Source organism: Nycticebus coucang, chromosome 14 (genome assembly GCF_027406575.1).
Source record: "Nycticebus coucang isolate mNycCou1 chromosome 14, mNycCou1.pri, whole genome shotgun sequence".
In the NCBI taxonomy this organism is placed as follows: Eukaryota; Metazoa; Chordata; class Mammalia; order Primates; family Lorisidae; genus Nycticebus; species Nycticebus coucang.
This window is the reverse complement of record NC_069793.1, coordinates 3084885-3111138: the sequence shown is the minus strand read 5'-3', so window position 1 is coordinate 3111138 and position 26254 is coordinate 3084885. Positions and strand designations below refer to the sequence as shown.

Genomic DNA, 26254 nt, shown 5'->3' with positions numbered 1-26254 from the left:
TGATGGCACCAGTGCACTCCACCTTGGGCAGCAAAGTGAGACCCTGTCTCCAAAAATAAATAAATAAATAAGTAAATAAATAAATATTTAGGCCCATACAATGTAAGAAGTACTTGTGTTTTAATAGTCTTAATAAGGGGGCCAAGTGTGGTGGCTCGCACCTGTAATCCTAGCACTCTGTGAGGTCGAGGTGGGTGGATTGCTTGAGCTCACAAGTTCGAGACCAGCCTGAGCAAAAGCAAGACCTTATCTCTACTAAAAATAGAAAAAAACTGAGGCAAAAGAATGGCTTTACCCTAAGGTCGCTGTGAGCTATGACACCATGGCACTCTCCCCAGGGCAACAGTTTGAGAGTCTCAAAAAAAAAAAAAAGTCTCACGCCTGTAATCCTAGCATTCTGGGAGACCACGGTGGGTGGATTGCCTGAGCACAGGAGTTCGGGACTAGTCTGAGTAAGAACAAGACATCATCTCTAAAAATAGCTGAGTATTGTGGTGGGCACCTGTAGTCCCAGCTACTTGGGAGGCTGAGGCAAGAGGATCATTTCAGCCCAAGAGTTTGAAGTTGCTGTGAGCTATGATACCAAGGCACTCCACCGAGGGTGACAAACTGAGACTGTGTCTCAAAAAAAGAAAAAAAAACACATAGTCTTAATGCCAGCTGGGTATAGAGGAGCAGGCAACTTGTAAATGGGAATTTCTCTCACTAAAATGTCAATTTCATTTTCTGCCTTCCTAGGTGCTCTACTGCAGGACTTGCTCACAGAGCACCCACCTAGGGCTATTTCCTGGTTCCTAGATGTGTAACTTAGGACACTTTTGCACACACAGAGTTCCCATATTGGCTCCTGACCCAACGTCCATTACAAGTGGAGGCCACTGGATCCCTCTGCACACTAAAATAATAAACATTGATTTATTTACCCAATATTTATTGAGACCCTACTATGCATCAGAAACTCTGCTTAGGGATTAAGAGTTCAAAAGTAACTAGGTAGGAGAACATGGCAAGACTACTTAGGGAACTGTCCAGGCAAGAGGAGACGTAGACCTGAACTTAGGCAGAGACCAAGTTGAAATGGAGAAGAGAGAAAAATTGAGAAGTGGTTGGCAGGTGGATTTGCAAAGGACCCAGTGATAGGCTGAATGTAAGGAGAGGAAAAGGCCAATAATGGCCACAGGGTTTGGGCTCATCCACTGGGTGATGCCATTCAGAGGTGGAGACGTAGGAGAAGCAGCCTTTTCTAGAGGAAATAGATGATATTGTCAGTTTGGTGTATGTTAAGTTTGAGGTGTTCGGAAGTCATCCAAGTGGATTGTTCAAGAGGGCAACTTACTGCCCAAATCTAGAGCTCAAAACAGAGGTCAGATGTGAGATTCCACTATACCCCCACTGCTGAGAGAGTCCCAGAAACCACTCACCTTACACACGGGGAGTCCTAACACCCCTACTGGTGGTTTCCCAGTTTGGCTGGGGAAACAGACAAGCATTAGAGAAAGGGAATCCTCATCAATAACTATGCATATGTCCAAGCTGAGTTTCTAAATAATCATGTATTCATTTCAGAAGTTTTTCTTAAAGGTTCAAACTTAATGTTTACTAAAATATTCAGTCTTGGCAAAGTGAGGTGGCTTACGCCTGTAATCCTAACACTCTGGGAGGTCAAGGTGGGAGGATCCCCTTGAGCTTAGGAGTTCAAGACCACCCTGAGCAAATGTGAAACTCCATCTCTACTAAAAATAGAAAAACTAGCAAGGCATTGTGGCAGGCACCTGTGTCCTAGCTACTGGGGAGGCTGCGACAGGAAGATCACTTGAGCCCAAGAATTTGATGTTGCTCTGAGCTAGGCTGACTCCACGGCACTCTAGCCTGGGAAACAGAGGGAGACTCTATCTCCAAAATAAAGATATTCAGTTTTTATACTTTTGCAGTCTTTTATACAGATTGTTGTAGTCTTTTATAACATATTGTTCTTTTGAACTGAGTCTTTATTTATTTTTTTTTTTTTTGTAGAGACAGAGTCTCACTGTACCGCCCTCGGGTAGAGTGCCGTGGCATCACACGGCTCACAGCAACCTCTAACTCTTGGGTTTACGCGATTCTCTTGCCTCAGCCTCCCGAGCAGAACATATTGTTCTTTTTAACACATAAGTTGAAACTATTCTACTGATAAAAGTCAGTATTTTATTGTGGTCAGATTCATTTTGTAAGTTGTTGTTGTTGTTGTTTGGCGGGCCTGGGCCTGGTTTCAAACCCACCAATCCTCACCCTATTTCCAGTGCATAAGGCCAGTGCTCTAACCACTTAGCTATAGGCGTCCAGCTGTACAAGTTTTTTTTTTTTTTAAGCAGTCAAAGAGTATGGTATGACCATGGTTCCTAAGAACTAACTCATTTTAGTCTCAGCTGATATTCTGAACAGAAGCTCCCCCATGGAGCAGAGGTTAAGCTACATTTGATATGTTTTTTGGTTTCTGCTGAACCTGACTTCTTCTTGGCCCCTGCCGCTCCCAGCAACACACCCTTCCATCCTTACTCAGCCTGTGTCCAGCTCTGGGCTCAAGGCTAATCTTTGCCCTTTCCAAATGTATCTCAGGCCACTTCAACAGTCACTTCATACAGGGGCTCTAGAGAATTGGTATAACAGCAGCAGGTATAACACAAGACGGAAGATGAAACTCACAAAAAACTCAGAAGCCGGGCGGCGCCTGTGGCTCAGTGAGTAGGGCACCGGCCCTATATATCAAGGGTAGCAGGTTCCAACCCGGCCCCAGTCAAACTGCACCAAAAAAAATAGCTGGGTGTTGTGGCAGGCGCCTGTAGTCCCAGCCACTTGGGAGGCTGAGGAAAGAGAATCGCCTAAGTCCAAGAGCTGGAGGTTGCTGTGAGCTGTGACACCACAGCACTCTTCCGAGGGCATCAGAGTAAGAGTCTATCTCAAAAAACAAAAACAAAAACAAAAAACTCAGGGGCCTGTTACCTTGTGGAATTTCCAGGGGACCAGCAGCCTGAGCCCAGATCCAAGGAGGACATGCAAAACGTTATAGTTTCCTGGCTGGGGACGGGGGGAGCAAATTCTTCCCTGGGTTCCTCGAGTTCTCAGGCCCATTAACCAAGGAACAGAAAAGCTCTATGTCAAGTGTGGCTGAGCAATGGAAAACTTCTTTGGCTGGTCAGAGCCATGATGTAGGCAGTGCCACTACTCACGCCTAGGGACTCAGCTAACCCCGGAGGTGTCGGCAGGAGCTTGGGAATCGTTCCACTTAACACATGTTGATGGGATGTCTCATGTGTCCGGCACTGTGCTGTGTGTCCATATGAAGTGCCCACTTATAATTGGTGCAAATGATGCTGACCGTCACATGTACTGGGTGCTTCCTAGGTTCAAGACTCAGCATGGTTGCATAATACCTTGTTCAATCTTTATGGCAACCCTCTGAAGTCAGTAGGTTCTACTATTGTCTCCCATTTTGCAGATGAGAAGACTGTGGCAGAGAGCTGCTAACTGACTTTCCTAGACCACTCGGGTCATGGTGGCAGAGTCTGGATCCTATCTGACCCAAGAGTCTGCACCTGTGACCATATGTCTCCCATGACTTTAATTAATTAATTAATTTATTTATTTGTAGAGACAGAGTCTCACTTTACTGCCCTCGCTCTCGGTAGAGTGCCATGATGTCACAGGACTCACAGCAACCTCCAGTTCTTGGGCTTCCGCGATTCTCCTGCCTCAGCCTCCCGAGTAGCTGGGACTACAGGCGCCTGCCACAATGCCCAGATATTTTTTGGTTGCAGTTTGGCCAGGGCTGGGTTTGAACCCACCACCCTCGGTATATGGGGCCGGCGCCCCACTCACTGAGCCACAGGCGCCACCCAATTTAATTTTTTTTTTTTTTTAGACCAAATCTCACTCTGTCACTCAGGCCAGAGTGCCATGGCATCACCTTAGCTCACAGCAACCTCAAACTCCTGGGTTCAAGCAATCTCCTCTCTCAGGCTGCCAGAGTACTAGAATTGCAGGTATGAGCCATTGCATCTGGACTCCATGGCTTTTTGTTGTTGTTGTTGTTGCTGCTGCAGTTTGGCCGGGGCCAGATTCAAACCTGCCACCCTTGGTATATGGGGCTAGTGCCCTATTCACTGAGTCACAGGCACTGCCTTTTTTTTTTTTTTTTTTTTTTGGAGACAGAGTCTCAAGGTATAACCTTGGGTAGAGTGCCATGGCATCATAGCTTACAGCAAGTTCCAACTCTTGGGCTCAAGCAATCGTCTTGCCTCAGCTTTTCTACTTTTAGTAGATAGAGAGTCTTGCTCTTGCTCAGGCTGGTCTTGAATCTGTGAGCTTAAGCAATCCACCTGCCTTGGCTCCCAGAGGGCTAGGATTACATGCGTGAGCCACTGTGCCCAGCCAGGCCTCCTTAGCTTTAATTCTAGTTGAAGAAAGAGATAACAAGAAACTCATGCATACACAAATTAAAAAAATTGCAACTTCTAGCAAGTGGCAGAAATGCAAAGGGAGCACATTGGGAGGCCAAGGTGGGTGGATTGCTTGCGCTCACAAGTTCAAGACCAGCCTGAGCAAAAGTGAGACCCTGTCTCTGAAAAATTGCCAGATGTGGCGGGTGCCTGTAGTCCCAGCTATGTGGGAGGCTGAGGCAAGAGGATTTCTTGAGCCCAAGAGTTTGAGGTTGCTGTGAGTTATGATGCCATGGCACTCTACCCAGGGTGACAGCTTGAAACTGTCTCAAAAAAAAAAAAAAAAGAATAATCATGGGGTTGGCAGTACGTGCCAATGATGTTAGACAGAGACTAATAGGATTGGGGCCTGTCTGCTGGGCTGGCCTCACCCAGGTCCCTTCTGGACTACAGGCAACAGTGGCTTGACTATAGCTGGAGTGTCTCAGATGGCCTTAGTGCCGTGTCTGGAAGCTGATACTGGCTCTGGGCTGGTGGCCTCAGATCTGCTCCACTTGTTCTCCGATCTTAGCTAGATATCTGTATAGCTTAGTAGTCTCAGGGTTCTAAGAAGGCAAAGGTACAACCTGCAAGGTCTCTTGTCACCTGTCCTTAGAATTGAGGCAACATCCCTTCCACCATATTCTGTTGGTCACAAAAAGTCATAAGGTTAGCCCAGATTTAAAGAGAGGAAATGAATTCTATCCCTTGAGGAGTTGCAAACATTATATGGCTATATTTAATCTATCCCAGGCCTGAAGGCCCCAGTTAGTGACCTGAGCAGGTCATTCTGTCCCCAGTAGGCCCACATCTGACATGCCACTACTCTCCCACTTAAACCAGCATCATAAAGAGGTTGGTATTCATTTTGTAGACCACTCTATGGGTATTGATCGGTTGGATTAGGCATGGTGGTCGAGTGCGTTTTTGAAGATGGCCACTAATACATCTCTCATCCCACATGCTGTTCTTACATTTGAATGTGACTTGACAAGCCTCCATAGAGAGGTGAAATCCTGTGTTCTCTCCCCATCAAACTAGGTGGATCCTCCTAATAGCCTTTACCAATGCACTGAGCAGAAGAAATGCTGTGTGGCTAGATCGTAAACGGCAATATAGCATCCACCCTCTTGGTACACTTGTCCTTGGAACCTAGCCACCATCCTATGAGGCAGCCCAGGCCATGTGGAGTGTTCTAGCCGATAGCCCTAGTTAGGCCATCAGCCATCAGCCAGCATTAATTGCCAGACATGTGAGTGAATAAGCCTTCAGATGAGTCCAGTCCCCACTTTTGAGTCTTTGAGCAGAGGCCCTAGACAGGTCTATCACAGAGAAGAAATAGACCATTATCATTGTGTCCTGTCTCAAATCTTGACCCACGGAAGTCAGGAGAGAACATAAAGATCATTGCTGCTTTTTTTTTTTTTTTTGTAGAGGCAGGGTCTCACTTTATGGCCCTCGGTAGAGTGCCGTGGCCTCACACAGCTCACAGCAACCTCCAACTCCTGGGCTTAAGCGATTCTCTTGCCTCAGCCTCCCGAGTAGCTGGGACTACAGGCGCCCGCCACAACACCCAGCTATTTTTTGGTTGCAGTTCAGCCGGGGCCGGGTTTGAACCCGCCACCCTCGGTATATGGGGCTGGCGCCTTACCGACTGAGCCACAGGTGCCGCCCAATCATTGCTGTTTTAAGCCACCAAGGTCAGGATAAATTGTTATGCAGCAGTGGATAAATAATAAACTGGTAATAGAGAAGAAAAAAGTGGCTTAAACAAACTAAAAGTTTCTTTCTTTCCTCATTGGAGGCTGGAGTAGGCAACCCAGGGATGACAGAGAAGCTCATGTGGTGTCATCAGGAACCCAGGATCTTACCTTGTTCCTCTGCTATTTCTGAGCACATGGTCACAACTTTCAAGGTCACTTTCTGTTCCAAAGTAGCTGCCAGAGTTCCGGCTATCACATGTGCATTCCAGGCTGAATTCAGGATGAAATAGAGGACAACATTGGTTTTCACCAATATTGTTTCTATTTCATGGAGCATTGCTGGCAATCCCTTCCAAAACCTTCTGTTTATGTGTCATATCCCAGCATTAAGAAATGCAGTCACATAGCCGGGCGTTGTGGCGGGCACCTGTAGTCCCAGCTACTCGGGAGGCTGAGGTAAGAGAATCACTTAAGCCCAGGAGTTGGAGGTTGCTGTGAGCTGTGTGAGGCCACAGCACTCTACCGAGGGCCATAAAGTGAGACTCTGTCTCTACAAAAAAAAAAAAGAAATGCAGTCACACCATATATGCAGGGAGGCTGCAAATGTTGCTTTTTAGGTTGGGCTCATTGCCATCTGCTGTAAGACTAGGATTCTGTTACTGAGTAGGGAGAAAAATGGATGGTAGCCAAAGTGCAGTTGGCGGCTATGGGGTTAGGCCAGAAAGGTGGAAGAGGAAGGCTTCCTTGTGGGAAGAGCTGGGACCAGCACACTGGCCTTCCTGTGGCCCTCTTGAATGTCTGCACACTATAGGGTTTTCCACATAAGTTGCTTCTGAACAAATTAGTAACTTCACTCCCAAAGAAGTGAGGCGGTGGGAAGGTACACAGGGAGAGTTCTGATCTCTAACTCCATTTTCCCTATGTGGCCAGTGCACAGCTGGACATTGCTAAATGGCCTAAAATGCATCCTTGACCTTATCACTTCCCTGCTCAGCCACCTTCCATGGCTCTAGTGTGCCCAGTTTGCTCCAGTTTGAGGACACATTGTGGGGTTTGGTATGAATGGCCTTAGCCAGCTCTTTCATGGTTCTTTGCTTCTATCTGCTCCTCATGCCTTGCTTCACGCCCTGTAACTGGCTCTTTGTTTAGGCAGCACCTGCTGCCCAGAACACCCCCTGCCCTGTCTTTGCTTGGAGTAGTCCCACTTGTTCTCAGCAATCTTCTAGGGCCACCACTGGCCCTTACAGTGCCTTTGTGTGGATTAGGAAAGGGTGCCCTTTGTTCGCATGGGTGCCTCTCAGGGCTTGGGGAGTGGCCTGTATTCCACCCACACTTGCCTGTCGGCTTGGTGCCCTTGTACAGTGAATACCACATATAACCATGCGTGTTAAGATGCCACTTCTAGCAGCCTTCTGAGCTCCATTAGTGAGTGAGGCCCTTCCTTTGCCCCTGTTCTTCTTTCCTCAGATCCTATGGCAACCTGCCCTGATTTGGGGCTGGCTGTTCCGTTTTTGTGCCCTCCTACTTGGTCAGTGCCCAGTGCTACAGACTGATGTCAGTAGCCACCAGATGAAGAGAATTTGAGTCACAGGCCACAGTTCTTTCGCCCCACTTTGGGCACCAGCCACTACTCCCTTGGTCCTTCACATGCTCAGAAGCAGACTGAAATCCCCCACTGAGTTGGAAGGAAGGCCACCTTGGATGATGCCTTCGAAGTGATCCAGGCTGCTCAGAAGGACTCAATCCTGAGATTCAGAGGCCCCAGATGGGGCAGGGAGGTCCCCTCTGCTCATCTAACCTGTTCTCTTTTTTTTTTTTTTTTTTGAGACAGAGCCTCAAGCTGTTGTCCTGGGTAGAGTGCTGTGGCATCACAGCTCACAGCAACCTCCAACTCCTGGGCTCAAGCGATTCTCCTGCCTCCACCTCCCAAGTAGCTGGGACTACAGGCACCCGCCACAACACCTGGCTTTTTTTTGGTTGCATCCGTCATTGTTGTTTGGTGGGCCCGGGCTAGATTTGAACGTGCCAGCTTAGGTGTATATGGCTGGCACCTTAGCCACTTGAGCCACAGGCACCGAGCCAGCTAACCTGTTCTTGAGAATGCTGGAGCCCAATTCTGGGACCTCTCAGGACTCATCATTGTGCCTCTGAGCCAGAGTGGCCTGTTGGGCCTGTAGTGGTGGCCTGGGGACCCAGCACTCAGGAATGCACAGAGCAGGCCTTCCTTTCACACCTTTATTTAATCTGTATCTTCTCCCTGCCTCCTCCCTCCTCCCTCCCTACATAGGCCCCAGAGGGGTGGAAGCCCCAGTTGGAAGGGAGGTGCTATTCTCCCCTCCCTGGGGGAGCGACAATGTCGTCTGGGCAGGGGCCTCCTTGGTGGAGCAAGGGTATTGTCCCAGAGGCTGTGGTGAGGTCAAGCCCTTGGATGCCCTGCAGCCTGCAGCCTTTGCTCCCTGATGACCATCTGGAAGGTGAAGAGCAGAGAAGTCTGTGCAGTGATGAAGGGACAAACCCAGGGCATGTGCCTGGCTGACAGAGGCAGACATGGACTTCGGGAGGCAGGAGCAGAGACCAAGGAAAGTGGAGGCCATGATGGGGCCTTGAGAAGGAATCTCGGGTTGTAGGGGGAAGTGGACACAGGGGTGCAGTGAGCACCAGGGAGTTACTGGGGGGCAGGAGGTGGAACTAGGCTTCCAGTGCAGGGCCCATTGGCAATACCCAATCAGGTGCATCTGTCTGGGGAGGCAGATGGGAACTGAGGGTGGTAGTGGGGCCAAGACCACGGTGCTGCCATAGCCAGCTCTTAGCTTCAGAAAGGCCAGCCCAGCTGAGCAAGGCCCCAAACCACCAATTTGTGCTTCTGGGTTGCTCAAGGACTTCCCTTAGCCCTGGCAGGGAAGAGCCCATGAGCAGACCTCTGCTGTAGGCAACAGCTGTCTCCAGGACTCTTTCCACATCTTAGCCTTTCTGGAAGCTTCCTTCCCTGCCCTGTGTGAGAGGCTTCCAGGCCAGATCACCTGCCATCACAGGGTGGAGGATGGGGAGGTAGGGGAGTGGAATGTGATGGTGGGGCAGGGGAAGCCATGCTGGGGACAGTTCAGAGATTCAACTTAGGTGGTGTCCATTTACCCCCCAAATGACCACAGATCATTGCATTCTAGTCTGTTTAAGGCTCCCCATCCCCACCCCCACCCTGGTATGTGGCTGGTCTATTTTCTCTCCTGTTTTGGACAATTCCTCAGGCATCTGAGCCTGTGGTGGGATGAGGAGGAGGCTACCCTGGGGGCTGCAGGCTTCTCAGAGCACACCCTGCCCATCCCCCTGGCAGCCGCTGTCCCCGTGGACTATGAGCACCGGGAAGTAAAGGGCATCCTCGTAGCAGGGTGGGCTCTCCAGGGGCTCCGTGTCCTCCCCACGGCGCCCCAGCGGCCCCCCACTCAGGCTGCGGAAGACCCCTGGTGTGGCCCGGCCACCGGCTCCCAGCGAGAGGCGGCTGCGGCTAAAGGGCAGGCGGGGCCCAGTGGGCCGAGCAGGGGGCAGCGAGTTGCTGCTGATGGAGCGGCGGCAGCGCTGGCAGCCCCGTAGGTAGGCGCCGGAGCCGGCGCCCATGACCACAGCCTCCGAGTAGCTGGGCACCAGCTGCTGGTTGGAGCAGATGTGCCACTCGAGCTCAGTAAAGTCCACTGTGGCCACGCGGGAGAGAGGGGGCCCGCTGGGCACAGCCCCCGGAGGAGGCGAGCTGGCGCCGAAAAGCTTCTCCACCTGGTAGTGCACGTGGGCTGTGCCGTAGGCTGCCACAACACGCAAGGGCCAGGAAAGCGTGGCCGCTGACACAAGCCAGAAGACCCAGGCCCGGGCGTACCAGGGTGGACTGCGCGGATCAGCAAAGACCATGAGCGACTCCCGGAAGTCCACATCCTTCAGGTGCAGGCCCTCGCGGGCCTCCAAGTAGTCGTCCAGGCCCTCGTTGGCGCTGAAGAAGCGGGCCCTCTGGGTGAGGTACGAAGCCTCGGCCTCGGCGCTGCCAAAGCTGAAGCACTTGGTGAAGCGCAGCCGCGTGGCCGCGTGCTCGGCCAGGCCCACGAGCTCCTTGGAGACATCGCGGACGCCATGTGCCGAGTAGTCAAACTCACCACGAGCTGTGCGACTGTCAGCCCTCTCGTGGTAGACCTGCGTAGTGGTATAGGCATCACCGTTGCGGTAGCGGGTGATCTGGCGTGTGCGCCGCACGTAGTGATAGCTGGTGGCTTTCCACCAGACGCAGGGCGGGGCCTGCTGCAGCCGGCGGATCAGGGCGAGCACGGTGTTGGCATCAGCGCGTGGTGCCTGGCAGGACCGCACATGACAGTGCCAGCACTCAGCCAGGTAGAGGAGGTAGAGGAGGGAAACAAAGGCCAGTGGGATGTACAGGTAGCCATCGGAGCAGGGGCTGGCGGGGTAAGTGGGCGGCTGGCCCCCAGCCCCGCGGGCCAAGGCTGCCTCAGGCCCCAGGACCAGTCGAGGCACCGTGGCCAGGCGACACCAGGCCACCACAGCCCCGCAGGCGTGGATGAGCAGTGTAAGGAGCAGGCACTTCCAGTGCGACTCATGGCACAGGGAGCTTCCCAGGGACTGTTTCAAGGGCCGCTGCTGCAGGTGGGCAGAGAGAGGGGAGGCACGTGTCAGCATGGGGTCATCAGTTGTGCCTGCCACTAGGCTTAACCCCAGAGAAGAAGGTGATGCCATGAGCCCCACTTTGCAGAGAAAACTGAGGCTCCAAAGGATTGCACCACTTACCCAGGCCACATGTGTCTGGCTAAGACACAATAGCACTGCATGATTCAAACCCAGGCCTTTCTGCCTTGAGCAGGTCCTCCAATGTGTTCTGCCAGCTCTCAGCCAAGGACAGTAGGATACAATAGACTCACCTCTGCCAGGAGGGGAAAGGACCATCCCCATTCCTCACTGGCTTTTGTGAAAAGCGTTCTGGTCCCAGCTCTGCCCTGATTTGTTGTGTGAACTTGGACACATCCCTACCCTCCCTGAGCCTTGTTGATTCTGGGTCCTGGTGATTTGGGAGGCCAAGATGGCAGGGGTCTGAGAGGCGAACAGCGCAGGCTTTAGAGCCCAACTGCCCAGGAACTGGTGCTGGCTACATGTGACTTGGGAAGATCCTTCATCCTCTCTGGACCTCAGTTTCCTTATCTGCAAATTGGAGGTTTTGTGAGGACTCAACAAGATAACATGTGAAGATCTCAGCACAGGGTCTGGCTGTGGGTATAAATGTATTACTGTTACCCTGTAACTCCCTGTGGTCTCTTGTTCCAATAGGGAGGGAAGGAGACTTTCTGGAGAGCCTTTTAAGTAAGCGAGACAGAGGGAGGATTGGAACTGGGGCATTGTGAGTCCTGGGGTGGGGAGCAGATGGAGGGCCATCCTCCACACCTCATCTGTGCTGAGGGAGCTAGCGGGATACAACTGCTGGACAGCAGGGGCCACTCCCTGTCCCAGAGGGCTTGGCACACCCTCCCTGGCCAGGGCTGCCAGCCTGGGCTCCTCACCCCAAGGTTCCAGGAGCACATTCTCACCCTGACCTGCAGGCCAGTCAGATGCATAATCCCACTAGCCTGTACCCCACACATGTTCACCACCACCCACCATGGACATCCACACTGCCTGCTCACACAGGGAACAACAGTCCCTCACCTGTCCTCAGAGTACAAACCCAACAACCATAGCTCTGTAGACAGGGATAGACACACGCACACACACACTCCATCCACCAGGACACATATATGTGCATACACGTCACACACTCACTGAAGCCCAGAGACACAGCAGAGCTTCACCTGGCCACAGAACACAGCTCCTCACCCCATCCCTACTAGAATCCACGCCCAAGAGACCCACCAAGACAGGTCACACTCACGTGCACACACACCACTGGGTGAAGACCCAAGCCAGGGCACCCAGCACACCCTCACCTGACTACAGGGCACAAAGGTCCCACCCAGGTGTAGCGAACACCACCCACACACAAGCACCCCACCTTCACCCAAACTCTCTCAGGGCCCTCCAGGTCCAGGCCCTGTCACCCCACACACCACACGGGGAAACACAGCCCTGCAGATCTTCCTGGTTAGGGCTGAGGAGGGGTCCCAGCAGCAGCGTGGCCTCTCACCCCTCACCTGGGAGGAGAAGGGGTAGCAGAGGCCACCTCCCTTCCTTCAGCCCCTCCTCCCCCCAGTCCCTGCCGGAGCTGCTGCATTGCAGGCACCGCCCGACACCTCGTGAGCCGCTGGGGGCCCGACCCCTCGGCCCCAGGGGTGGGTGGGTCAGCCTCCCCGCAGCGCTGCGGAATGGGGAAGACGGGGGGGGGGGGAGGGCAGGCGCTGACGTCATAGGGCGTGGGAAGCTGGAAGAGGGGACGCCGGGGGCGGAAGTAGCCCCCCACGTTCCTGCCCCGCCGCCCCACCACCGCCCTCACGCGAGCCCCTCGGACCCGGGACCTTCGGCGGGACGCGGCCACCACGATGACGTCATTGCTCTCAGGGGCTCCCGGACGTCCCTCTTCGGCCCCTCTCCAGGGGTCGCTCCTCCCTCATCCCACTCACGCCGCCCACGCTTGGCTCCAGCCCCTGCCACTCCGCGCCGGTACCTCCTCCCGCAGCTCGCCGTCCGGGATGAGCGCGGGCACCTCTCCGCCGTCGCCACCGCCGCCCCCGGGCATGGTGTCCTGGCTGCTGGGGCGGCCCCGGCCCGGGCTCGGGGCATGATAGGGGGGAGCGCGCAGGGTTGCGGCGCGGCTCCGGGGGCGTCCGCTCGGCTCGGCGGCCGCGGAGGGAGTGCGCCGAGCTAGAGCCCGAGCGCGGCGGCGGCGGCGGCGTTGGTGGCGTTGCCGCCCGCGGTGCCCGGCGCCCCGCCCCCCGCTGACCCCGCCCCCGCGGTACCGGCGGAGCCGCTGGCCGCGCCTGGCACCGCGGGCGCCTCCTCGCCGCGAGAAGAGAAACCCCGACTGGGCGGCCGGACTCCCGGGTTCTCTGGCCGCGCTGCGACTTGGCGCCCGTTACCCGGGCTCGGAGGGTGAATCTGCAAGGTGGGTGGGCTCCCGCGGGGGTCCCACATGAAAGGAGCAGGCCCAGAACTAATCCCACCCAGACCTCACCCTTAAGGCCTCACTAGCTGGGGAAGTTACAGCCATGAAAGGCCTCATGAATCTCACTGGCTGGGCAGAGAGGTGCTGGGCTCCGCGTAAGGCAGGCAGGCAGGCAGGAGACCCTAGGCTGTGTGACCTTGGGCCATTGTGTTCCACTCCCAACCTATTTCCCATCTGAGAAATGAGATTCATTTCACAAGCATTCCTCATGCCCTAGGGAGTGAGATCTGTCCTGCATGGGATGACCTCTCCCAGGTACACAGTGCCCATTTGCTCGTGGGCCCTCAGGACCCTCAGATCTTCATACGTGGGCCTTGTCCTGGAGCTAGACTATCTGTGGATAGGACATAAGGAGCTGCACTGGAAGTGCTAATTTGGGGTGTGTGTGGGTAGGGCAAAGGGCAATCTAAGACCATTCAGTTGAAAACACCCATTTGAACAAGAACTAACTGAGTAGCCGGGCATTGTGGCGGGCACCTGTAGTCTCAGCTACTTGGGAGGCTGAGGTAAGAGAATCGCTTAAGCCCAAGGGTTTGAGGTTGCTGTGAGCTGTGATGTCAGGGCATTCTACAGAGGGCAACACTGTGAGACTCTGTCTAAAAAACAAAACAAAACAAAGAAGTAATCGAGATGTAGAGAAAGGAATGGACTGGTCCAAGGTTTCATCTGTTTATTATTTATTGGACATGGATGTTTATTGGGTGTCTTCCATAAGCAAATACTGTGCTTGACACTGGGAAGACAAGGGTAGAAGCAGAGAATGACACAGGCCCTCTCCTCATAGAACTTACATCTAGGGCAAACTGGGATAGAACCCAGCTTGTGGCCCCCACACCTGGCAAGGTCTGTTCCTTTTGTCTTTCTGAGAGGCAAAGCTAAACCAACTTTTTTTTATGTGTGACAGAGTCTCACTTTGTCACCCTGGGTAGAGTGCCGTGGCATCATAGCTCACAGCAACCTCAAACTCTCGGGCTCAAGCAATCCTCCCGCCTCAACCTCCTGAGCAGCTGGGACTTAAGATGCCCACCACAACACCCAGCTATTTTTTTTCTTTGAGACAGAGTCTCATTATGTCGCCCTTGGAGGAGTGCCGTAGCATCACAGCTCACAGCAACCTCAAACTCTTGGGCTTAAGCGATTCTCTTGCCTCAGCCTCCCAAGTAGCTGGGAATACAGCCGCCTGCCACAACGTCTGGCTATTTGTTGTTGTTGTTGTTGTTGTCATTTTTGTTTGGCAGGCCCAGCCTGTATTTGAACCGCCAGTCCCTGTATATGTGGCCGGTGTCCTAGCTGCTGAGCTACAGGCACCAATCCAACACCCAGCTATTTTTTAGAGATGGGGTTTTGCTCTTGCTCAGACTGCTCTTGAACTCCTGAGCTCAAGCAGTCCACCTGCCTTGGCCTCCCAGAGTGCTAGGAATACAGGTGTGAGCCACTGCACTCAGCCTAAACTGACTCTTAAAGGATAATTAGGCTTTGGAAAAGTGATCATATACTGACTCTTAAAGGATAATTAGGCTTTGGAAAAGTGATCATATCCTGGATTCCCAGGTGGAGAGGTCCTCTGGAGAAATGCACTGCGATTGGACCACATGGGCTGAGTCTGGGAAGCAGGAAGGTCACCTGGCGTAACTGGACATTAGGTAATTAGAGGCAGGTCGCAAAGGACCTGATCGTGCTCTCTAGAAAGCAAGGGGGGAAAGTCTGTGGGAGAGAGGCCCCTGAAAGACTGTCTCCAGGGAGGGTAGGAGTGGTCAGAATCTGTGTGCGACCTGCGAGTGAGGCTTGGGAGCCTAATTCGGGAAGACCAGAGGACCCGCAATGACTCAGGAGCTGCGGCTGCAGCTTCACAAAACGATTCAGTACATTCTGCCTTCAAAATCAGCTGGACCATGGGAGAGTAGCTGGGACCGGCCTTGCCCCACCTATACCACCCAATCTCTGGGACTTTGAACCTTCTGGGCCGTAGTGTTTCAATATGCACACTCATGTATGTGTGCGCGCGCTCGAGAGCATGCGGATACAGACCCCAGACCCTGGGCGGCGCCTGTGGCTCAAGGAGTAGGGCGCCGGCCCCCCATATACTGGAGGTGGCGGGCTCAAACCCGGTCCCGGCCAAAAACTGAAAAAAAAAAAAAAAGAGAGAGAGAGAGAGACACACAGACAGACAGACCCCAGACCCTTACAGAGGCAAACCCCCTAGAGGATTCCTGGATGGAAGTGGTGTCAGAGGCAGGAGCGCATTTTCAGCACCGGACGAAGGACAGCACCCGGGCGGAGCGGAGGAGTGGGAGTCGGGAGGAGGAGTCAACAACCTCTGGTTCGTTCCACCGCGCTGTCTCTGTCCGGCCCGGCCTCCCACCGAGAGCTCCTGGGCTGCTAGGTGAAGTGTGGAGAACGGGAGAGAAAGCGAGCATAGTGAAGGAGCGGTAGGAGCCGAAAGACAGGGGCCGACCGCCCCCTTTCCTGCTGGAACACATCTTACTAGTTAGTATAGCTTCCGTCCCCGACTCTGCCTACTCCTCTCTTGTCTCCGGGTGTAGTCGTGGCAGGACGCGTCAAGTGCCCCACTGCGCAGGCGTGGAAATAATTCTCACCACCCTCCTGCTTTACCCAATCTATTGGCTGCTCCCCATCGCGAAATAGCAGGAGTCTTATCCAATCCCAGAACCTCTCGGATCGCCCCGCCTATATGTCGCCCGGATGTTGACTGCTGCCGAATCCGCTTTGGTGAGAGAGCATCAGTAACCAATTAGGAGGGGGGGGGGCGAGCCTGCGCTGCCGAAGAGCCAATGACGGAGGGCGGAGGATGACGCTGTGGACATGGCCGCTGCAAGCTACCGGCAGGGGGACGTGTCGGGCTGCGGAGTAACTTCAGCTGGGGCCCAGAGAGCGAAGCAGCTGCTTTAATTAGTTTTTATACCCACCGGGCGGCGCCGCAGGCCCTAGGGGAGAGCGAGTCTCGCGGCCATGGCTTATCACTCAGGCTACGGAGCCCACGGTGCGTGCGCTGTGGGGCGGGAGGAACGCGGCTGGGCCCTCTGGGGGAGAGTCGACGGCGCGGCCCTCTCACCTTGAGGGAGAGTGGCGCTGAAGTAGTGACCGCTGCCAGGGGCGTGATGGCTCTCGGGTTCCTGCCCCGTGATATTTTGCAACGCGTCCCTAACTTCGCGCTCTCTGCCCAGTCTGAAGATCGGGTGGTGAGAGTACACACCCGAGTCGGGCACGTTCGGGGTCCGCCTCCAGACCTTCCTTTTTCTGCCGTCAGTCGGGTAGGGTCCCTGATCACTGTCCAGGGCCTCTAGGTAGCCAACTGTAGCCTTTCTCACCTTTGTTTATGCAAGGGTGCCCTCCCCATTATCTTCGCCTCTTTGCAAACTTGTCTTCACTCTCCACAGTTGAGTTCAAAGATCACTTCCCTTGGAAAGGCCTCAGAAACCCCAAATGGGCAAATGCTGCCTCAGCTTTTCCTTTGCCTACATTTAGCAAAGGATTTCTCCCAAAGATCCCTCCTCACGGTTCTTTCTAAATTAGCTACCCTTCAGCCAGCCAGAGATAACCTCACTGATGGTTTGGTGTCCCCAGGACCCATACAAGGCTGCCCTATTAGGGCAAGGGCAGTGGTTTGGGCTCATGCTTGGTATTCCTGTCACCTACTCTGGTAACCTCCAAACCTGCAGGCTCCAAGCACAGGGCTCCGGCAGCTCCAGACCCACCTCCCCTCTTCGATGACACAAGTGGTGGTTATTCCAGCCAGCCTGGGGTATACCCTGCTTCAGGAGGAGACCTTGCCTTCAATGTCAACCACTTGCTTGGGGACCCAATGGCCAATGTGGCTATGGCCTATGGCAGCTCCATCGCATCCCATGGGAAGGACATGGTGCACAAGGAGGTGTGGCTTGCCCCAAGGAAAGGGTGGCAGAATTCCTGGCTTGGGCTGGGGCATCATGGGATTTTGCCAATTCCTCAGGGAAGGAGCACACAGAGGAGCACCTTGAGGCTCTTGGTTCGGCTTGCCCACAGTCCCCTCTCTCCCCTCCCAGCTACACCGTTTTGTGTCTGTGAACAAACTCAAGTATTTTTTTGCTGTGGATACAGCCTACGTGGCCAAGAAGCTAGGGCTCCTGGTCTTTCCCTACACACACCAGGTGAGCTTCCTATCAAGTGAGCAAAGGGGCCCTCCCTCAGAGGCTCAAGTCTGCCTTTCAGACCTCAAACCCCTTCTCTCCTGTTTTTTCATCTTCTGACCTGGCTGCTGCTGCCACTGCCAGAACTGGGAAGTGCAGTACAGCCGTGATGTGCCTCTGCCTCCTCGGCAAGACCTCAACGCCCCTGACCTCTATATCCCCAGTGAGTCTCTGACTTGGGCTGGAGGATGTGGGGGGATTTGTGCCTGAGGGATGATGGGAAGAGAGAGACTCACTATTGATTCAGCATCTGCTTTTGGTGCTTTTTGTGTGTGGCAGTTGCTAGACACCAGGTAGATAGCATGAGGTGACTAGTGAAAATCTTCTTGAATGTGCCTTTGTTGTTTCCAGGACACCCTTTCGAGATTTTCCTGGCTCCTAACTTGGACCATTTCCCTCCTCACAACTCTGCAACTTCAAGCTGTGGGACTTTAGGCTGGTTATTCATGCTCTTTAGTAAAACATGAATAGTAACAGTCCCTACCTCAAAGAATTGTTGTAGAGATTTAGTGAGGTGATGTATGCTCAGCAAGGCACCTGGCACATGGGAAGCATGTAGTAAACATTCGCTGTTATTATTATTACTTGCTCCATCACCCCGTCCTTCAGGAAGCCTTTCCTGACAACCTAGGCTCCTGTCTAGGTTCCTACACTGCCTGTGCACATGGCATTTTTCAGGTCTCCCACCTGGGTGGTGGCTGGCCCATTCTGCGACTTACTCTTCTCTGTCCTGTTGGCTGTGCAGGGCTAGGCCCACAGTGAATACTTAAAGGTGGGGGTGAAGTCAGGGGCCAACCCTCTCTGAGGAGCTTCCAGTGTGGGCAGCTAGTCCAGCTCTCCTGGGCAAGACAAAGGTTCTTCCATCCTTCATCCCACATGCCCCTTTATAGCCACTGAGTATGGCTGATATCAGTATCCCCATTTTACCTGATGAAGCCAAGGCTCAGAGGGACTTGAGTATCTTTGAGGCCATACAGCTTACAGGTGCAGAGCTGGTTTCCTAACTTCAACACTGTGCCCTCTGGTGATCACATTGGTTCTAGTGCTTCATAGTGGGAAGAGGACAGGAATGATGAGTTATAACTGCTGGTAAAGCCATGCTTCCACTGGCCCTGGGCTCTTGTGAAAACAGCTCAAAGTTAGACTTAGAGTTCTCTGCATTGTTAAGGCAGCCAAAGCTGTAGCCAGTGCTAATGGCCAGACTTAACAATTGCTGGCCAAGGTGAGGTCATCTCCACGGCCTAGACATTAGGCACAGCTTGGGTTGTCCAGTGAACCCACATTCTGGTCCTGTAGTCTTACCAGAAGTCAGTTCAGTCCCTGAGTAGGATGAGCAATGGCCTTGGCCTGTGATGCAGTTTGTAAAACAGCAGAAAACATTGGTGAGCTCCTAGCACAGGGGTAGGGAAGGAGGTGGCTTGTAGTCCTGGGAGATGGTCAGGTGACATTTACACATGGGTGAGGACTGATCAGAGAATAGCATCCCAGGCAGGGCATTAGGAAGCTGAATGTAGAGGTCAGGCTGTGTTGAGATATGCAGGGAAGGAAGTATGGGGAGAAGGTGGGGGGTGTTAGTGGTCTTGGATGCCTAGAAGACTCTGGCTGAGGAAGCCAGGCTGATGGTGTCCCTCTGGCTCTTGGCAGCAATGGCCTTCATCACCTACGTGCTGCTGGCTGGGATGGCACTGGGCATTCAGAAAAGGTTGGTGGCAATCTCCTAACTTCCATCCTTCCCTCCCCCTCCCCTGACTCCTTCCCAGGCTCTTCTCCACACCTCTTTAGGGCATCTGTGCCAGCCCCCCACCCCCTGCTGCTCCCAGCTTCTCTCCTCATCCCTGCCACAGGCTGGCTGACTTGCCCTTGCCCAGAACAGGTTCTCCCCGGAGGTACTGGGCCTGTGCGCAAGCACAGCACTGGTGTGGGTGGTGATGGAGGTGCTGGCTCTGCTCCTGGGCCTCTACCTAGCCACCGTGCGCAGTGACCTGAGCACCTTCCACCTGCTGGCCTACAGCGGCTACAAATATGTGGGGTGAGCACCTGTGGGCTGGGAAAGGTGGCCTGGGGAGGGGCCTGCATAGCTATAGCCTTGTGCTGTGACCTCCCTGGAACCATGACCCTGGACATGTCTCAGCGCCCTGGGGCCCCTAGCCCTGGTCTCTTAGAGGAACTAGCAGTCTCCTCAGGCCCTGGGTACCTGTGGGAGGTGAAGGATGTGTTGACAGCCACCCTGGGAACATAGGGGCAAGATACGGACCTCAGATCCAGATCTAGGGGCTGAGCCCCAGGCCTTCCAGATTCTTTTGGGTCTGGGCCCCTGTGGGGACTGATTGGTAGTGGGGCCTAGCTGGGTTCTGGGCCTGGTAGGCAGGACTGCTCTCTGGCCTGGACCCTTAAGGGCTCACCAGCCTTCTTCCCTCCCCTTCCTGCAGAATGATCCTCAGTGTGCTTACGGGGCTGCTGCTTGGCAGCAGTGGCTACTATGTGGTGCTGGCCTGGACTTCTTCTGCACTCATGTACTTCATTGTGAGTCTGGGGCTGCCCCCCATCCCTCTGCCTGGGGTCAGAGCCTGGGACAGACCTCCCTCTCCAGGCCTGGCCTCAACTCTCCTTTCTTCCAGGTGCGCTCTTTGCGGACAGCAGTCTTGGGTCCTGACAGCATGGGGGGCTCGGTACCCCGGCAGCACCTCCAGCTGTACCTGACTCTGGGAGCTGCAGCCTTTCAGCCTCTCATTATATACTGGCTGACTTTCCACCTAGTTCGGTGACCCCCAGCCCCAGAAGGCACTGATTTTTCCATACATTGAAGATGTGATTTCCTTGACTTTGTTTGACCTTGTTCCTGGGGCCTGTGAGGCAGGCGTAGATAGATACCTCTGAGCCTTAGTATTGCTCAGGGGACCAGGCTTGGGGCTATCTAAGAGGATGTGGATACAGGGATGGAGTCCTGGGTTGGTGACCTTGACACTGCCTTGGAAGGTAGATGGAAGGGCTTCAGCAGGCACAGCCAGGAAAGTGGGGATGGGTAGCTGCCTCTGATCTGTCAGGGAAGGGCTGGCAGGGTGAAACTAGCTGTGCCCTATCCAGTCCCCTGCCCCCATCTCTTCCAAATTTTTTAGGAGCAGAACTGGGCCCACATGTTTGCAGTAGTTTATTCATATTTTGTCACAAATGGCCGGGGAAGGGGTGCTGGACTCCTCCAGGCAACATAGAAAATAGGTCCAAGAGACAGGTGGGCTGAGTTTGGGGGTGAGTGGAGACAGGGGCTGGAGAAAGAGCCTGGGGAAGGGAAGAGGGCAGACTAGGGGTGGGGCTGCCCCTTGCTGAGCCTGCTCATTCTGATGTGGGTGCCCCCCTGCCAGGGGGACCTCAGGGTGAGGGTGGACGGGGGAGGCCCAGAATTTCCAGGGTCAAGCTCTGGCCCGTGGCAGGGACAAAGTTTCCCCTGAAATGGACAAGGCTGGAGGTCCTACCCTTCCAGGACTGACTGCCATGCCCACAGGCTGGCAGGAGAGCCCCTGACCCTATTTAGAGCTCTTCTCAGCCCTAGTCCAAGAGGGGAGGGCTCTGAAGGCGGGGGGGTTCCCGCAGCAGCAGTTTGGGGGTTGGAGAGGCTGGGGGCACCAGTGCCCCCTCCCTCCCCAGGGCTGAGGCCTCTGGGGCCAAGGGGCAGGGCTGGGGTGCACAGGCGTCCGGTCCGTTCTGGGCTCACTCCCTGGCCGGCTTCCCCTTTAGAAACTCACCAACGTATAAACCATACTGTGGGAAGACCACACCATGAGGCAAGCCCTGAGCAAGTTCGGCCACCCAGCTGCCCACCCATTCACAGCCTGGGTTGTCCTCAGTCTTGGGGGAAGGGCAGGAAGCTGGGATTGGAAACATGACACCTATAATGTCCCTTCCCTGAGTTCTGACTGCAATGGGCAAGGCCTCACCTGTACAGGTAATAGAAGAAGGAGAGCAGGTAGAAGGCGAGTTTGCACCAGGACTCCTTCTGGCAGTAGTTGAGGATGTCAGCATTCATGATGGAGACCGCATCATACATGACCTCAGAGCCATCCGCAGGACGGTGGAAGTACCTGGGCAGGGAGGGGCCTGAGTGCCCACTGCCAGGGCTCCCACCTTGCCCACCCCTGCTCCTTGTCACAGGCTCCCAAGGAGCTGCTGCCCTCACCTCCAAAGATGGTAGAAGAGGAGGGGGATGTTGAGGCCCAGGGTCACCCACTCTGCTGCACACAGAAACATCAGACAGAAGAGGCCGTGGATGGAGTATTCTGGGACCACCAGCTGGGGGAGTAAGGGCGAGAGGTCAGCGGCCTGGTGCCAGGACAAACCCAAGCTTGAAGGGCACAGGGGTTTGGGAAGTGCCTGCCCACCATGACCTTGGGGGACTAAAAAGGCTGGAAGCTTCCCACTCTCCAAATGGCTGATCAAACAGGCCCAGAGAGGAGAAGGACCTAGCTCTGGGCCACAGGGAGTGGGGCAGCGTTTCTGCCCCCAGCTCTGACACTGACCTTCCGAAGGAGGCAGCAGATGCGTTCGATGTTTTTTAAACGCTCGCGCTGTGGGGAAGGAAAAGGCCGCGATGGGGAAGGCTCAGGAGCCGAAGCCGGGGCGGGCCCTATTCCGCCCTGCACTCGGCCGCCAGGGGACGCTAGAGGAGCCTCCACGGCAGGGAAGCAGCCGCGCCGTCCCCATGGCGACCGTCACCATGGAGGGGCCTTCACCCGCGTCTCCACGACAACGGCCCTGAGCCTGGCATCAGCCGCCCTGCCAGGAGAAACTGGGGCCCTGAGCCCGCGCCAGGTGTTTGCTGGAGGCGGGGACATAGAGGAAGGGCCACGGCCGCCGCCCCCCCACCCCCGCCCCGCCATCCCGTACCCCTGCCCCACCCTCCGCAGGTGTAAAGACAGACGGACGGACACACCTCGGCACAGCACATGTATCACTTACTGCCCGCGCTGGGTTCCCCTGATCGATGGGGTTCTTGAAGTCGGTCCGCAGCTCGTCAAAGGCTATGATCTGGGGGAAGGGCGTTTGTCCGTCAGGGTTGGGGCAGCAGCTATGGCCTCCCCGACCCGTCCTTCCGTGGGACAGGAATTTATATATCCCCGAGCCAGATGGAGCTTGTTGCGAAGGTGGAAAAACTGAGGCCCAAGAAGGGGCAGGGCCTGGTCACACAACAGACTGGAACAGAACCCTAGTGCCCTGATCCCAGTGCAGGCCCATATGCAGAACACTAGGGCTCTAGCCTGGGAGGAACCGGGCTTGTGGGAGGAGAGCTCTGAACTACATTCCAGGTGAGCAGGGCGGGGCGGGATAGGGAGTGATGGGGTCAGGCTCCGCAAAGGTTTGGAGAGTTGGAGAATTGACAGAACAAGGAACATTTGGGAAGCTGTGGTTTTCCTGGGGCTAGAGTGTGAGAACAGGAAGAAAGGAGGGGAAGGTGAGAGATGGTGGAGAAGTCAGCAAAGCCAGAGAACACTGCCCTGTGATGCCAGGCCATGAGTTTGATCTTTAACACAAAAATAACAGGGAACCACTGAGAGGCAGACGACAGCAGAGTAGGGCAGTCAGGTTGTCTTAGGACTGGCAGGGAAAGAGGTCGGGTGGCCAACAGCCATGGCCAAGACCAAGACTTCCACCGTGCTTCTGCTCTGCCTGCAGGCTTTGTTTATTAACTCGTTTAATGCTTGCAACAACCTAATAACATGGGTACTCGTACTATTTTCCTTTCTGTTTTGCGGATGAGGACGCTGAGACAAGTTAAGTGATATGTTCAAGGCTAGCCAGGATTCTCACCCAGTCTGACTCCAGAGTTAAAATTCCTATCCACTTTGTCCTAGACCAGCAAGGGACTGCTGGAGTATAAGGGGAGGGGCTAATGGCAGTCTAGTCTGAGAAAAAAGAATGGTAGCAGAGAGATGGGACTGGATCCTAGGCCCATACTCCAGAAAGGGAGTGAGCTGAAGGTAGAGGGGCCCAAGATACCTTCAGGTGTCCGGGAGTATGGCAGTGTCCTCACAGGGGAACTCTTGAGGGGAGCAAGTGTTCAAGGGGATGATGGGACAAACCTAGGGGAGCTGGCAGGTGGCTTGGGGGAGGTGGGTTGGCAGAGAGGCCTGCTGGAGTCCCCTCCCCTCAGTTCTAGCCCTAAAATGAGGCAGCAGGCCCACCTCCCCCAAGCATCCCAGACCCCAGACGGCTCAGAGGGAAAGAACATGGGCTTCCTGGAGGGAGCTGGGACCATCTGGAACCCCCACTCCCAAGTCCCCGTTGACTCTGGGCTGCCACCTGCCTGGCAGGCAGGGCCACGGGGTCCAGCAGGGAGTGGAAGGGTGCCGTCTGTCTGCCCGGAAGCTGGCACCACCAGAAATTGGCGGGTGTCATGCCTCCCACCCCTCAGGCTGCCTGGTGCTGACTCAGCGCCCCCCCCAACAAACAATCCCCCACGGTGACAGCTGACATGCGTCACTCACCACCAGGGTTGCCTAGCAACCACTGGGGCCTGGGCTTGAGGTCTGGAGTGGGATCTGGGGTCCTTGCCCTGGAAGATTCTAGTTCTTATAACCTTTGGATTGAGGGCCACACCTATCCTCTAGGAGGCCTCACTCCAGGCACTCTGATGTATATAGAAGTCCACTTTACCAATAAGGAGATGGACTGAGGACAAATGACTTAGATCACCCAACTAAATGGCTGCAAAAATATAGGGCTTCCAAATAGTAGGTGTTCAATAAATATTTGTTGAATGAACAGAGGTGTCACTAAAGCTTTGCCCTTTTCAGCCTGGGCACTCCACAGGGTCAAAGTCTGAGTCTTATCCATACTTGACTCTCTCAAAGACACCCAGAGCCTGGTTCTCAGGAAGCATCAATACAAGTGAGAATCCTCTGAGGACAAGGACCCCCCACAGGGCCTGTGGGAGGACCCTGGGGGGCAAAGGGCCTTCCTGACTTACAGGTGCTGGTTAGCTCTGTGCTTCCCAGCCTGAGGCCCCCAATTCCTTCTAGTCTTTAGGACCGCAGTCTCCTGCCCATACCCCATAGGATTGTCCAAGGCCCTGGGGATGGGACAGGAGGGTCCGATGGGCCCAGGGGGGATGGAGGAAGGGTAAAAGAAATAGAGCAAGGGTGGGGAAAGAAAAGAAAAGCAACTGAGAGTCAGAGAAAGAGAGAAGCAAGGCCAGAGCTATAGCTGGGTGTGTCTGGGGTGCTTGTGGGGGGGGGTCACTCCTTGAGTACGCATCCTGATATCAAAGAGACAGGTGCAGGGGATGAGGAAGGGTGCACATGGAGAACCAGGAGCAGGCAGCAGGTCCCAGGAAAAGAGAGGAGGGAGGAAATGGGGAGCCCAGGAAAGAAGCCTGCAAAGCGCTGGCAGGCATGGGGGATGGGGGGATAGTCTCTGCCCAGAGAAGGTAAGAGGACCCCCCAAAGGGGGAGTGTGAGCAGGAGACATGCAGCTGGGCAGGCTGCAGCAGAGACAGAGGCATGGGAGGGGGCAGCTGGGGCTGAGGAGAGGGTAGTAAAGGGGGGCCTAGGTCCCCAACAATGAGCTGGAGGCTGATAGCTCTATAGTGAGGGGAAGGGAGCTAGGCAGAGGACAAAGGAGAGGGAGCCTCTTTGGGGGAAGTGATCAGATCTGGATCTGATGAGGGACAGATATGGACACTGGAAAAAGCAGGTAATGAAGCTAGGCCAGGTTGAGGGCCAGACCAAGTGGGATGCCAAAGGGGAAAGTGCAGCCAGAATAGGAAGGAAGCTGGAAAGTGGAGAGGAGACATGGGGGGCTGGGAAGCCCTGTAAGAGGGATAAGGAGACACAAGGTGAGCCAGTGGGGGGAGTCTCTGGGGGCTGCTTGGACAGGGAGGGGGCTGGGAAGGGAAAGGGTTAATGGACTCTGAGATACGTAGGTCCTGTAAACAGATGCAGTTGCCATAGCAACCGGCTCCATCTCTCTGGCTGGAAAAACCCACAAAGGGGGGGGAGGCAGCAGACAGACAAACTGCCCCACGGACAAACGGGGGCGGTTGGATATGGGGGACAGAGAAGATAAAGAAACAAAAATTCCATAATTCCTACCCCCACCCCAGTTTGGATGGGGCAGAGGAGGGGGGTCAGGGCCGACTGACACACACACACAGGCGGGGGCGGTGGAGGAGGAAGGGGGGGCCCCGGGAAGGAAGACGACCATGGGGGCCGACCGTGGAGGACGACGGAGCGCAGGCTCCAAGTTTCCCTGGGACGCTGAGACCACCGTCCCGGCCCCTCCCGCTACGCGTGCCCCCTGCCCCCTACCCCGCCCCCAGCCCCAGCCCCAGCCCCAGCCCGGCCTTACGTGCCAGATGACAAAGAAGATGAGGGAGGCGCACAGCACCAGGGTGAGCATGTAGCAGAACGCGGCGAAGGTGAACGCCATGGCCCCGGCGCCGGTCGGCGGCCCGGGGGGCGCCAGCGCGTGGCCCGGGCACTAGGGGACGCCCCCCGGCCCGCGCTTAGGGCCGGCCGGGCATGGCCCGCGGGGCTCAGGGGATTCGGGCGGCGCGGCCTGGACCGGGGCCGCGAGGCCGTGGGGGACGCGGGGCGCGGGCCGGGGGGCTCGGGGGGCGCGTCCGCTGCCGGCTGCCCGGGCCCCGATCGCTCATCCTGCGATCCCTCGCCCGCGGCTCCCTCGCTCTCCAGCCCGCGAAGCCGGCGGGGCGGAGCCGGGGGCGGGGCCGCCGAGCTAGCGGCCTCGGGCGGGGCCGGGTCTCTGCGCGCCCCTCCGCCCCCT

General features: G+C 55.2%; 3 protein-coding genes across 4 annotated transcripts; 1 reads left to right on the top strand and 2 right to left on the bottom strand.

Moving 5' to 3' along the window:
- Positions 1 to 8358: 8358 nt before the first annotated feature.
- On the bottom strand, positions 8359 to 13168 carry TMEM151A (transmembrane protein 151A). Its single transcript, XM_053561315.1, has 2 exons — positions 12798 to 13168; positions 8359 to 10789 (listed from the first exon to the last, which is right to left on the bottom strand). The coding sequence occupies exons 1-2, from the start codon at positions 12867 to 12869 to the stop codon at positions 9458 to 9460; spliced, it is 1404 nt and encodes a 467-aa protein (XP_053417290.1). The 5' UTR covers positions 12870 to 13168; the 3' UTR covers positions 8359 to 9457.
- A 2915-nt stretch (positions 13169 to 16083) lies between these two features.
- Positions 16084 to 20303, top strand: YIF1A (Yip1 interacting factor homolog A, membrane trafficking protein). Of its 2 annotated transcripts, XM_053561317.1 has the most exons (8): positions 16084 to 16296; positions 16976 to 17187; positions 17339 to 17443; positions 17567 to 17645; positions 19127 to 19184; positions 19356 to 19511; positions 19912 to 20005; positions 20101 to 20303. In XM_053561317.1, exons 1-8 carry the CDS (start codon positions 16266 to 16268, stop codon positions 20245 to 20247), a joined length of 882 nt encoding a protein of 293 aa, XP_053417292.1. In that variant the 5' UTR covers positions 16084 to 16265; the 3' UTR covers positions 20248 to 20303. The 2 variants fall into 2 exon arrangements, with proteins under 2 accessions (XP_053417292.1, XP_053417291.1); XM_053561316.1 differs by having other exon boundaries at positions 19912 to 20303.
- Positions 20304 to 20612: 309 nt separating this feature from the next.
- CNIH2 (cornichon family AMPA receptor auxiliary protein 2) lies at positions 20613 to 26183 on the bottom strand. The gene is made up of 6 exons (XM_053561319.1): positions 25820 to 26183; positions 22433 to 22501; positions 21994 to 22041; positions 21654 to 21766; positions 21415 to 21558; positions 20613 to 21238 (listed from the first exon to the last, which is right to left on the bottom strand). The coding sequence occupies exons 1-6, from the start codon at positions 25898 to 25900 to the stop codon at positions 21211 to 21213; spliced, it is 483 nt and encodes a 160-aa protein (XP_053417294.1). The 5' UTR covers positions 25901 to 26183; the 3' UTR covers positions 20613 to 21210.
- Between the last annotated feature and the right edge of the window lie 71 nt (positions 26184 to 26254).

Excerpts from the sequence above, each read along its gene's own strand:
- TMEM151A (XM_053561315.1), bottom strand. The coding sequence starts at position 12,869 with ATGCCCGGGGGCGGCGGTGGCGACGGCGGAGAGGTGCCCGCGCTCATC. Across the intron at positions 10,790-12,797 it reads ACGGCGAGCTGCGGGAGGAG|CAGCGGCCCTTGAAACAGTC; the intron begins GTACCGGCGCGG and ends GCCCACCTGCAG.
- YIF1A (XM_053561316.1), top strand. The coding sequence starts at position 16,266 with ATGGCTTATCACTCAGGCTACGGAGCCCACG. Across the intron at positions 16,297-16,975 it reads CTCAGGCTACGGAGCCCACG|GCTCCAAGCACAGGGCTCCG; the intron begins GTGCGTGCGCTG and ends CCAAACCTGCAG. Across the intron at positions 19,185-19,355 it reads GCACTGGGCATTCAGAAAAG|GTTCTCCCCGGAGGTACTGG; the intron begins GTTGGTGGCAAT and ends TGCCCAGAACAG.
- CNIH2 (XM_053561319.1), bottom strand. The coding sequence starts at position 25,900 with ATGGCGTTCACCTTCGCCGCGTTCTGCTACATGCTCACCCTGGTGCTG. Across the intron at positions 22,502-25,819 it reads TCTTCTTTGTCATCTGGCAC|ATCATAGCCTTTGACGAGCT; the intron begins GTAAGGCCGGGC and ends CCCTTCCCCCAG. Across the intron at positions 21,767-21,993 it reads TCTGCTGCCTCCTTCGGAAG|CTGGTGGTCCCAGAATACTC; the intron begins GTCAGTGTCAGA and ends TTACTCCCCCAG.